This window comes from Morone saxatilis, unplaced genomic scaffold (assembly GCF_004916995.1).
Source record: "Morone saxatilis isolate NCDOM2014 unplaced genomic scaffold, NCSU_SB_2.0 Contig11, whole genome shotgun sequence".
Lineage (NCBI taxonomy): Eukaryota > Metazoa > Chordata > Actinopteri > Moronidae > Morone > Morone saxatilis.
Window position 1 is genome coordinate 1,629,638 of NW_023339663.1, and position 13,122 is coordinate 1,642,759.

Sequence of the window (13,122 nt, forward strand, 5' to 3'; positions counted from 1 at the left end):
CAAATTGACCCGAAGACAGGACGAGCCCGTCCCTACAGCGAAGCACTTTATCAGTAGTTTTGAAATGTAAATAGCTCAAATGATCATTTTGGTGCTTCATTAATTCCTGATGTTTTTGCTTTAATCATTCATTCTAATAAAGCATCACCAATGTTGTTAAAATACCATTTAATGCCTCAGTGTGTGTCTACTGCAGTTTTATAACATGAACAAATGAATAATCAGTTACTTTACCCTGAAGTTCTTCTCTATTTATGGAATAACCAAAGTCAGAATCAGCATATTTCTCCTCATTTAATATCAAAGACTCTTTAAAGAGAAAGCATTTATCATTTATATCGTACAAAGTTTACACATAATAAACTGCAGAAGAAAAGAGGTCATTAGTAAAAGTCTCCTGATGTAGGTTCATGTTATTTGTTCTTGGATGTTTCCAGCAGTCATCTGTTAAATTTAAAAACCTATCGTGCTCCTCAGCGTCTCCCCGTCCAGCTGTGTGCGTGTTGCTGCCGCTCTACGCTTTAGTCACACACATCTGTGCGACCACTTCCAGGTCCATGAGAGCCAGCTCCCTCACCTCCTCCAGGAGGGAGTACAGATTGGGAGTTTTGCTCTGGCTGAACTCTCTCTCCTCTCTGGAGAGTTTGGGCCGGCGGGCCGCCACCTCCTGGGCCTGCTGGTAGGCCTCCTCAGCCAGACGCACCACCTCCTGCACCAGCTGGCTGCGGCCCTGCGAGCGCGGCTGCTGGGGCTCGCCGCTGCGGTGGCGCTTGTTGCTGATCACCTCGAGCTTCAGACTGTCTGCGTGGCAAGATGACGAGTGGACAGAAATACGAACCTGTGGACGGCAGAGGATTGTTAATATTCATCAATATCTGTACAATCAATAAATGATAATAACAAACATTCATTTCTGCTTTCATGGGCATTTGTTATTCCTGTCCTTGTTCTATAACTATAATTGTGTAAAATCCTCCTAAATGTTACACACTGGACTTTTAAATAGTCCACATCAGATATGAAATAATTCGCTCAGTGACTGACGGTGATGTGGTCGAACAGCCTGAAGGTGGCGGTGCCGCGGGCGGAGGTGGTGGTGATGTGGTCTGGGTATTTTCGTACGGAGCCGCTCTGCCACTCGCAGTCGCCGTCCTGTCCTACAGCGACCACCAGGCCCTCTCGGTCCTTCAAGTACACCGGCCCTTTCACGCCATACCTGGAAAGAGCACAGGCGCCGTCAGAGCTACAGGAGCCAACGGGCTCGGGGCCACAGACAGGAACCAATGTGACTAAAAGTAGCTTCAACAATGAAATCAGTAACTAGCGCCACTCGTTTTCTTACTCTGGGACAAACACCAACATGCCGTTGTCTCGGATGGAGTAGATGACAGCGTCCGCCACGCAGCGCGGGTCCGTCTGAGGGTCTCGTTCTTTGAAGTAGAGACACTGGAACAAAACTGTGGACAGCTTCTGGGCCTGCTGGGCCGCCTGGAAAGGTCCCACAGAGGTCACAAGAGTTTATATCACAGTACATAGAAAGCAGTGAATCACAGAACCACTGAACGGCACTGACCACGTTCCTGTTGTTGATATGATGAGCCATTTCTGCCAGTTCTTTGTAACCGACTAATGTATTACCACGGTCCACCCCTCTGTCCATGTCGATGGCCGCGGTGAGAAGGCGGTGGACCACGATGTCGGCATAGCGACGGATGGGTGAGGTGAAGTGTGTGTAACGGTCCAGAGCCAAACCTGAGAGAGAGAAACCAGCACAGTTCTTTTATTTCATCTTTTTAGTCAAAGAATCTTACTTTTTAAAGGTTATATATATGAAAACATTAATAAAAACATTATATTCTCTATACACAGAGTCACATGGTGTCTCTCTCCCTCTGCCTGTGTTGTATCGCAGCCTCTCTGTGGTTTGTTTCCATAGCCGGTCTGCTCCGACTGAAACTGCTGTTTTTATCATCTACGTCGGTGAATTAAGGATTTATTTCCACCAAACCAGAGTTGGTGATTGTTGGAAACACTAACAGAGACGCTTTAATGAGTTTTATTCTGTTCGTCACTTTGAATGAAGTTACGATGATATACAACAATCTGATCAGTGGCAACAAAAACAACTTATAGTGGACGGACTTTGATGGGTGCATTTGTCTCCAAGGATTAACATTAGTTTACGCTGCGACTATCAACGATGGTTTGCTCAGTTTATTTATTTTACAATTACCTGCTGAGTAAAATTACTCGTTTTGTTGATGGAGTCTGGTCATCTGTAGCGCCCATTGTTTTGGTCTGAGATGCTCTAGTGACATCTATCAGCAAATTAATTCCGTATATATAACCTTTAAATAATCCCATTAAATTATGGAAATTAGATTAGAATAAATGAAAAACACAAAAACACAAAACAAAATAAACAACAAACCACAAACTAAAAGCAAAAGATATCACGTAGGTATTGTTTGGTGTACCGTAATGGTAGTACTGGTCTTGGGACTGAAGACCGGTGCAGAAGTACAGAGCCTGTGACATGGCAGTAGTGGCCATCATTCTCAGCACCCTGTTCACCAGCGGGTCCTGTGGGTCCACGGCCCGGTCCAGAGACTCAGCTAAAGCCTTGTTGGTCCTGGAGGGACAGAATTACCCGTTCACAGATCAGTCTCTGGTTGTTGTTTTTGCCCAACATTAAAACTAGTAAAAACACCCGATGTGAACCTCCTCAGCCTCCACACAGGACACTCGTAGAGTAACTAACCCGGTATCGATGGCGAATCCCGCGGCCGTGGCGCTGTCCACCAGCTCTCTGAAGATGTCCTGCCGTGGTGGCGGGTGACGCCTCAGCAGGGCCTGATGAGGGAAGGTCTCCTGGATCTTGCGCGCAACCCAGTGGTTGGCGTAAATCATGCACTCGGCCACGGTCTCGTGGACCTCCAGGGGCTGACGGGGGACCAGGGCTGTGATGTTCCTCTCTTCATCCAGCTGGGCACGGACCTGAGGAAGGATGGAGAAACAGTTTGAGACAAAGATGAAAGGATTTGAGAAAAGATATTCAGTTCACTGTCATAAAGGACTAAAGAAAACAGAAAATATTCACATTTGAGAAACTGAAATCAGAGAATTTGGATGCTTGTTTCTTAAAAAAATGTTTCAAAACGATTCAACAATTATCCAAAATGCTGACTAATCATTGCAGCTCTAATGTGGATTAATCCGCCGCTGAAAATAGTCCCCACCAAATGTAATGTTTACTCCTGATTGAGTAACTTTTACTTATTTATTGAGTTTTTGGACTTGGAGCTGAGACAGATGGAGGAGGAAGTCTGAATATTCAATAGACAAACACATTTATGGTTTCGGTCTTTTCGTGGGACTTGTTGACAATAACTTTAAATATCCTTAAAGATATGGATGTTGAGTCATTTATCCTGGTTGAAACAATAAAATAATTATTATATTCATTTTAAAACATTTAGTTTTGACTCGACTTTCTCACTGAAGCAACACTTCAGTGACATTATCTCACAATGACATATTTTCAAACTACACCAGGAAGCGAACAGAGACGCTCATTTACCTCCACGATGAAACAACACAAACATCTGTCACACATATCTAAATAAGACAGTTTATTAGAAAGCGTCTTATAGATGAACCACAGGAAGAATTCATCTCTTGTTTTTACAGCTGACCTACCAACCATCGTAAATTAAAGCCTCATGTGAAAAATGTCAGCACTTTCTCAGTGGAGCGTTCTGTATTCACGCAGCTTTTATTGGAATATTTCCACTCAAATTACTTTATGATCCTGTGTGAGATTAACACCTTTCTGCTGTACTGGCTGTTTTAAAAATAACTCCACTGTTACAGCTGTGTCTGATCCATGTAGTGTTCTGTGTAAGCCCCCAGTGCCCGAATGGCTCAACCTGGGGTCGGGACCCCCACTAGGGGTCGCCAAGGCCTCATAGAGGGTTGCAAAGTCTTCTTAATTTTAAGGTATGTAAGAAAATCTTTAAAATACACAGTCGGCCGATATCTCACTGAATTTATCAAAAAAAGAAGCCAATTACGTCTGTATGATTTTATTAAATATGTCAAATATGATAAAAATACGTTGGTAGGCGATCTTTTTAAGTTTCTGTCAGTTTCTTACAGTCTGTCTTTAAGCTGCCACATTGTCAGTGTTGTATAGTGTCTTTCATGTTTTGAGATGTTTTTATGTTGATTTTGTAAGTTTTTTTGATGTGTGTCTGTTGTTCGAGTATGCTTGTTTCTGTGAAGCAACAAACTGTAGCACTGTGCCCAAGATACATTTCCCCTCGGGGACAATAAAGTTTATTCTATTCTATCTAAAAGAGGAGCTAAAATACAATAATAAAAAAAACACTATTAATTATTTCCAGGATATTTGGTCATTTGAATCAATTTCCAGGTGTCTCCATGACAAAACTATTCTCTAAATTTCCAGGTATTCCAGGTATTCCAGGTTTTCCAGGGGAACCCTGGTGATAATATTTTAACGTAGTTCTGTGTGGGATTGAGCCTTTCAATGGTAGAATTCATTCATTTTTAACATAGGAATTATCCCAGTGGACAACTTACAGGATGTTATTTCAGGAACGGATCCGGGGAAATAACTACTGAACGACCGAGAACAGTCACAATCCCAAATCTTGAACAAATCTTGTAGAAAAGAAAAAGGAGAACCCAATCCTACCTCCACCCCTTCCAGCTCCAGCGCCCCTCCTCTGTCCCTCTGCGCCCGCAGCTGTCTGGCTACGTGTGTCAGCATCTCCAGAGCCTGGGTGAGCTGAGCTAGCTTAGCATCCTTCTCCTCGGGCCCAAGGTTGGCCAGCTCCGGCACCTCCGCCTGCTCCCCGTTGAGGAGCGCCTGGGCCAGTTCGTAGTAGAGCTGGTAGGAGGAGCGGATGACCGTGCGACCATACCACACACTTTTGACATTGAGGGTGTTTGCGTCGAGCTCCCACATCACGCTCATCGCGTACCTGGATTTGAGAGCGGAAACATTTACAGATAGCATGTTTTAACGTGTTCATGTCCCAACACCTTCCAAAACGAAATACTGTGGAGTTTACTGACCTGTCGACTCCTCCGAGCAGAGAGCAGAGGTCTCCACTGAGAACAGCAGGCAACATGTCGTACCTGCGGTCTGCCAGGTAATAGGTCGTAGCCCTTAGACAGACACAGAAGCAGAATAAAGTCTCTTTACATTTTAAAAAGAGGCATTGTGTAATGTGTAATGCGAGGTGGAAATGCTTAAAGACACACTTCTAATTACTGATTAAACGTCTATTCTGTGCTGTGAAAGCGCTAAAAGATGTGCTTATTCAAAAGAAATGCATGAACATTGAAAGCATACATGTGGGAAATGAATAATATACAGTAACAATAACGATGTGCATCTGATCTGACACACCAGGACAAACTGACGCAGTATCTACAAATAAAGGAAAAACTAATTACATCTGCTGAAAGGGTACAAATAATTCTGAATTGTGTAAAAAGTTTATAAAGTTTCCCCTAACTCAATACTTCTAGTTTGTGTCTTCTGTTGTGTTGTGAGCTGTTTCTGGTATTTCTATGACTAACCTCGTACGTGCTTCCAGGTTGGTGAGCGAGCCCTCTTTAACAAAGTGAGTGACGTCCGCGATGTGGACCCCCAGCTCCAGCAGCTCCCCGCCGGCGAGGCTGCGCACCGACAGCGTGTCGTCCACGTCCTCGCAGCCCCGCGGGTCGATGCTGAACACCAGGTGACTCTCCCTGAGGTCCCGCCGCTCTGCCACCTGGGCAGGATCCATTCTCCACGGATTCTCGGGAGAGTTGACCGGCATCTCTCTCAGCTGAGGACAGCCGGACAGAAAACACGAGGTTACACAAGGTCTCTGAAAAACCTTACAAAAGCAGCCAAAGTAATGGGACTGGTATGAATAATTTATTTTGAATGTGCTTTGGGCTGAGAAGAGACCATCAGATATTGTGTAGTGTGCAGAGACACCAGAGGCCTTTCTTTACCAAATAAAATGAGCAGTGTATTTCAGTCTGAGCAGAAAGAAAAGCTCATTTGATTCTGTCCTTGGATAGTTGAATGATAAAAGGAACAGGTATATATATATATATGCTGAATGTGCTGAAAAGAAAAAAAGACGTAGTTTCAACAAGGCTATTTCATTCCTTTGTGTACGGCACACTGAGCACCAAAACTATTAAGTTTTGGGTCCTAAGCCTCCTACAAAGAGAACAAGGTGCATAGAAACTCTCATGAACTCTGTAATTTGAAAGAGACGCTTCAGCCCTGAAACACCTTTCTCAGGTTTGGCCTCTAGGTGGCAGTGTCACCACATGTTTGCTCAGCAACATCCTTCCGTACAGAATCCAGTTTTATGGAAAACAAAGAGTTATGTTACACACAGCAAAACACAGTGTGTGTATCTTTGAGGCCCAGCAAACAGGAGCAATGCCTTTACCACAGAATTCATTTTAACATTCTGTCTTTGGTTTTTAAATCATTGAATGGCCTCACGACCAGTTTGTAGCAGCTCAAGTTTTTTGTAAAGAGCTGGAAACTGAGAATATTAAACTTACATTTGTCAGGTGCCTGAAATAGTCCCAAATATGTGTTCAACAGAATATCAATAGTGTCACTTTAATGCATTAAAAGCAAAGTAATAGTACTCAGCAACAATTCTGTCAGACAAAACATCAACGTTAAAATTATTAACGTGGCTAAATTCAAAGTAACATTCAACATTCCTTGTGGTTCATTCAAATTAAGTTGTCAAATGAAACCTTTTTTCTAAAGTTATGAAGATATTGGTTTGGTATTGTGGAAGAACTCTGTTAATTTCGGTGTTCCCGTAGAGTTCGACCCTCTGTGCCTCCTTCTCAGTCTACCAGATATTAAAAAGATCAGACATAAAAAGTTATTCAACCTACTGACATTTGCCAGCAGGAAGAACATTTTGCCTATGTCACATCTGAGCAGTTTTCTTCTATGTTCTATATGAAAAATGCAATAAATGATAGTAAAAATCGTTTTTCACCTGGCCTTTATATCCCTGATATTGACTGAAATTATCTCACAGCTGTAGCATGAAAACAACTCTGCTACATGTGCAAGTCGGCAATTGTTTGCTGATGTGTTCACTATAACAATTATAGCCACAAAAAGGTAAATGTACTGCACTTACAGTGTATGGCAGAGGCTGCTGTGCAAGGTGCAAACTGCTCATCAGAAACAAACTAATTCACACACAAACACAATCTACAACTACACCGATAGATGCCACTAAATCCTACATCCTTTAATTGCAGCTTTAAAATCACTGAGCGTCTGTAAAGTGTGGTTTAATCTAATCAGTGAGAAGCTTGCTTTCTGACCTGTGCGTCTGAGAAGGGAGGCACGTGGATGCACTTCTCTATGAGGATGGTCTGGACCTCCGTCTCCATCTCTCCAGCCCGACCCAGCACCCGCACACTGTGGCCGTTGGGATAGAGCGACGTGCTTTCCCATGAATCAATGCGCACCACCACTCTGTGGTCCTGGGTGAAAAAACAATAGTTTAAATTAGCCATTAACAATTGTATATAATCCCTCACTTAGGGTGGATTTTAAGGTAAATTAGACATTAATGCAAAATCCAGAAGCTGTCCCTAAAGGTAATAAAGATATCCACTATAAGAACGGCTGATTCAAATTAGCTTTCTAAGCACAAGTTACTAAATAAATCAGTGGCCACTCGAAGGCAAACCAGACCTGCAGAGCATCAGCCTGCTGAGTACTGATGCGGATCTTGGGGATGCGATTGTCCCAGGGCACCGCCAGGATCCGCTGGGAATTCCTGCTCTGGGACTGAGTCCCGTCCCTGGGGGGGAAAGTTACCACATAGTCCCTCCAGTTCCTCTGCTGGATCCCCACAACACGGCCTGTGGATTTCAACATCAGACATCAGCACTGAGACTCTCTTGAGTTATCATTGTATGTTCTAGTGTCAAATACCAACATTTGAAATAATAATAATCTTTATTTATCGAGCACTTTCAAAACCCATGTTATAAAGTGCTCAAAGTGCTTAAAGAACATTTCAACCAGATAAAACAAGAAAAACATTTAGGAAATAAAAGATACTTAAGAAAATGTGTTTTAAGAAAGGACTTAACGGAGATCAGCTGTGTCTGTGAGACCCTCTGACCAAAAAAGGTTTTTGTAAAATATCATCTTAATAAATACAGAAAGAAACCTAATTCATCTTATTTAACAGCATTAATACGCGTTTGAAACAAAACTGTCCACTTAAATCCATACAGAGCTTTCCACTGATCTAATGGTCTCTATTCAAGTGGACCATTGAGTTAATCACTGTCACTAAAGGTTGAGGACAAAAACATGCATTAAAAAGGTACCATGTGTCCTTTTTCAACCACTAATAGCACTGTGAAGAAATGTTTGATGAGTGGGTTCCTGCACTAAAACACGAGGCTGGAGAAACATTCCTGCCAATGGCTCCACTGGAAAAACGGCAGCAATAAGCAGGGTAGGAGACAAACACGGATGTAAACAACAATCTATTAGACTCAGGTCTAATATTTGCTTTTTAGTGAATAACACTCAGTGCTGACATACATTTGTTTTAAAGAAAACCTTAAGGGGTGTGTGCCCCAGCACTTCAGTTGAGTCTGATACCAGATGAGCTGTGTTGTTTGTGTTTCCTCTATGTTTAAAATACACATATACAATAAAAAAAAAAGATTGGGTTTTTTGCAACAAATGTTAAATAGAATAAAACTATGTAGGTGTAATACCTCGATCCATCTATACAGACAGAAGAATCCAGACAAACACTGCTTCTACAGTTTGTGTTAATACTACTGTTTTAATCCAAGGACTGCACAATATGGTAAAAAAAATCATACTGCGATTATTTGGACAAAAACTGTGGCTGCGATATGATTCACGATTATCACAATTCTACATTTCACTAAAACACCTGTTAAAATTGTGATGATGTGACATTTGTTGGGGTCTGTTGATTTGATCATGGCCAAAAAGATAATGCTTTACACTATGGACGGTCTCACCTGTCGGCATAGGTTTACTCTCGTTTTCCTCGCCACTCTTCTCCTCCACCTGGCCCCCAGCCAGGGCTGTGACCTTCCCCTTCCACTCGCTCTTCGGAAGCAACTCCACCACAACCACGTCGTCGTGCACGGCTCTGTTACGATTCTTAATGCCGAACACCGACACGCCTCGACTCATATCTGAGACAGGAGAGAGAAGACAGGAAGTGGAGAGAAGAGAGAGCAGAGTCAGGAGCAATGAGTTTGTTATATCTGATTATATCTGCGTGGTCTTCCTGTGGTCGGTATGGTTCTGATCACCTGCGTCCTTGTTAGATAATCCATCCGTCATGACCGAAGCTTCATTCTGTGGCCGGTGCTTGCTGATTTTCAGAGTACCCTGATAAAGAGGAAAGAAAGATATGATTTATTTTGATTTAAAAAAAAAATCTAGTTTAATTTACCAGTCTGATTGGCCATTAACTTCTTTTGGAGCATGACTGAGCATGCCCAGTACAGTCCTCCGTCAGCCCCAGTGCTTTAGAGCTGATAACTGGCCTTTATTTTCTCTACATCTTTGACCCTAAAATGTCTTTTCAGTACTGACACTGAACATTTCTAGAAGCTTTTTGTTTATTTCTTGTCCCGCATCATAACTAGTTGTTCTAATAAAAGGCTCACTAGACATAAACCCCGTTATATGGACTCGTGCTGTACCTTAATGTAACGTCCAGACTTGATTCCAGCCTCCAGGACTTCGGCGGGCAGATGTTCAGCAAACTCCTTCTGCGACCCCTCGCTCTCCTTCTCTTGTAGCGCCTGGGAAATGGAGCTGTACAGCTCATGAGCTGCCTGCAGCTGCGGCCAGAAGTCTTGCAAGAAATCCTGGCAAATAAAGAGACACATGTCAGGAACAGTAACTGGCATCATGGGTCCGGAGATAATGCGGACACTCGTGCAGAAATCTGCTCTAAAGGCCTGATCATTCTGATAATAATGCAGTTTGATACTCAGGGTTGTTTGGCCTCCTCAGTTCTAATGACATCCTGGAAGGCACCCAACTTTTGGTCCTTTTACATTCAAATTCAGTTGAGTCAGCAACGGGTTGCAAAGTAGGAGAAGCAGCAGTATTTTTCCTCACTCTCAATCCTCCTTTCCAGGTTTTTTCTAATGAAATCCTAAATATTGTTTAACACAGAAACACAGCAGTCTCCTGGATGCTGTAATGACACTTCTATATTTTCCACCAGTTTTAATTAACATTTTTGAGAAATCATGTTTTTCCCGTCAGATCTGAATGGCAGATGGCTCTAAAATACTGCACTACCCATCAGCCTCAGCTGCTGTTGCTATGGAGAAGCAGCCATTTGGCCAGGTGCCCATCAGAGTGATTATAGTTTTGTATTTTTCACTAGTTTTTATTTTGTTTTTAGTTCAGTTTAGTTTCAGTTAGTTTCCAGAGTGAGTTTGCTTGTTTCACTTTACTTCTTATTGTTTAAAAATGTTTAGTTTCAGTTTAGTTTTTAGTAGTTTCTGTATTAGATTTAGGGTGTTTTCATTACAATATGGGGGTATTTGTCAGAATAGGCATGAAGACATTTATTTTAGGTTAGTTTTAGTAAACTATAACAACCGTATTTTGTGACAAAGTTCATCTTTGTACTGATGATTCAAGAAGGAGAGTTTCATGTTTATCCAAACTTCGAAGTACTCGACACCAACGAGGCTTCCACTTTACTGTTTTATTGTGGCAGCCGAGAATGCCTTTCTCCTGCATTTATAATATCCACTCTGCATCTGTAAACTGCAACACACTCACGTCACACACAGATATCTGCGCTCAGCAAACAGGGAATCTATTTCTGCGTATGCTAAACACAAAGAAATTCATAGAAATGGACTTAATACTAAAATAATACTGTTTTTGCTTTGTCATCAAGATCTCTTCATACACAGCCTCTGCTCATCCACACACCAGCTTATTCTTCCTCATTATAATTTCCATAATGACTTGACAGCAACTGTTAACAAGTAAACAAGACAAAAATAATTACTTGTCTTTTCTCAGAATAAGCTGTTTACAGAGCACAACTACCTGTGATTCATCACAGCCCCTCATGTGTTAAAACAACTCTTGGAGCTCCACTGAGTCATACTGTAGCCACTTCATCAAAACTTTAAACCAGCCATGAGAGTTTACTTTTTACAGCATATTAGCTGTCAAGCAGCTCAATGGAGCGATATGGATGGGGTATATATGGGGCATGGCAATGCAAGACAATAAGGAGCTGCAAGTCCACGATGTGGCATAAATAAGATTTAGGATTTACAATCTACTTGTTCTGTGGATTTAAGTCTGTGGACTCATTTACCCCATCCTCTATAGCGCATACGCTCTGTGAGTGCAGTGGTTAACCCTCTAAACTCTGCAACAGAAATGGTCAGCCAGTGCCTACGTTAGTATTTTTGTTTATTGTGATGTCATTTCTTTGATGCACGATATGGATTTTATTCAGCTGATACAATAACCGATAATTACCAGCCTTTCATGGCCGATACCGATAAGATAACCAATCATTTCATATTTTTGTATTTCAAAAAGAAGTTGAACACCTGTAGTTTTTACACACCTGATGGTAAGAAAGGCTGAGATGGATGATTTAATATTCCATAACTCTGTTCTAACCAAATCTAACAACAAAAGTTCTGACTCTTCAAATATTCATTTAATTTTTTTCTAGCAAAGTTCAAAACATCACTTACATACTTTTGCATAAAAATAGAATTATAGGTATCAATAATTTATCGGCCGATAATTTATCTGTCCCAATAATTATCGTGTATCTTAGTATCTTGAAATTATTTACATCCCTAAAATCTGTACAACCTAAGCTAAAAGGTTATATAAGTAAATAACCCATAATGGTTGAAATTGAGCTATTATAGTTTTTATTTTAGATTGAATTAAACAGGATAATGCAAAAAAGGTCGGCTTTTAGAGGGTTAATGAATAAAGAGATAGAATACAGCGCTGTGCCATCAGTGTCTGATTTATTAAGGAAAACACTTAAATGCTTCATTTGAAATGTTTAGAATCCATCACTAGATTCATGGAAAGCCTTTTTTTGTCATCATTCAGTAACACGACAGTCCTATATTTCACTGAACTGCTTCTTTTTGATAAGTTAAACTTAAAATTTATTGAGAAACATGATGGGACGCAACTACAGTGAAATGTGATTTATCGAGCTCACATTTAAATTTTTTATTTAACTTATCATATAATTATTTTAGGAATTATGCATGACTGATATTTTTTAATTAACATTGAAAAAACAATCTCAAGTTCACCTGCAGTACCCCCATTTAAGAAATACTGTCTTAGTGGGCTGAGCGATAATTAAATTATTGAATCACCAACTTTCAGAGGAATCATATTATGTGTTAATACATTACACATTTCTGCTCTCAATTCTGTAATTTAAGGACAATTCCAGTTTATTATTTCTGCAGTTTTGTGCATCAACAGTTTATTTAGTAAGATGGAGATTGCTAAAAAGAAATCCATCATTCTGTCAATCATTTTCTCAATTAATTGATCCATTGTTTGGTCCATAAAAGAGTGAAAAATGTTTATCAATGTTTCCCAAAGCTCAAGGTGAGTTTACTGTCATAGAGGACTAAAGAAACCAGAAGATTGAATCAATTAATCAACTAATCTTTACAACTCTAAACAATTAATTAAAAATCTACAATTCTATGACAACAGCACAAACTCCACCTTCTGAAAAAAATCATTTGATAAGACTGAAAGCTCCAGAAAAGTTTTTACATTCACCTTGAGGTCATTTCATTTCTTTTTCAATTTTTAAACAAACAAAAATGAAAACAAGTATATTGCTGTTTTTTGTGTTTGTTGTTGAGTAACTGAATGCTCCTGGTCGACACATACAGCCGTCTGTAGGTACTTAAACACATTTTCCATTGTTTTGGCTCTGCACTCAAACACAAAGACTTTCAGATTTAAGGGTGTTAACAGTGTAG

The 13,122-nt window shown here is 40.8% G+C and overlaps 1 protein-coding gene across 1 annotated transcript in view; it reads right to left on the reverse strand.

The window, feature by feature from the left end:
• Positions 1 to 275: 275 nt before the first annotated feature.
• Positions 276 to 13,122, reverse strand: part of dis3l (DIS3 like exosome 3'-5' exoribonuclease) — a 19,469-nt gene continuing 6,622 nt past the window's right edge. The window contains exons 5-18 of the mRNA XM_035652245.1: positions 9,796 to 9,963; positions 9,400 to 9,478; positions 9,100 to 9,279; positions 7,778 to 7,947; positions 7,402 to 7,563; positions 5,614 to 5,864; positions 5,104 to 5,196; positions 4,721 to 5,009; positions 2,762 to 2,997; positions 2,478 to 2,632; positions 1,574 to 1,752; positions 1,343 to 1,488; positions 1,045 to 1,216; positions 276 to 838 (exon numbers count right to left, since the gene is read on the reverse strand). Of these exons, the coding sequence (XP_035508138.1) occupies positions 515 to 838; positions 1,045 to 1,216; positions 1,343 to 1,488; positions 1,574 to 1,752; positions 2,478 to 2,632; positions 2,762 to 2,997; positions 4,721 to 5,009; positions 5,104 to 5,196; positions 5,614 to 5,864; positions 7,402 to 7,563; positions 7,778 to 7,947; positions 9,100 to 9,279; positions 9,400 to 9,478; positions 9,796 to 9,963 (2,604 nt within the window). The 3' untranslated portion in view covers positions 276 to 514. The remainder of the gene's footprint in view (positions 839 to 1,044; positions 1,217 to 1,342; positions 1,489 to 1,573; positions 1,753 to 2,477; positions 2,633 to 2,761; positions 2,998 to 4,720; positions 5,010 to 5,103; positions 5,197 to 5,613; positions 5,865 to 7,401; positions 7,564 to 7,777; positions 7,948 to 9,099; positions 9,280 to 9,399; positions 9,479 to 9,795; positions 9,964 to 13,122) is intronic.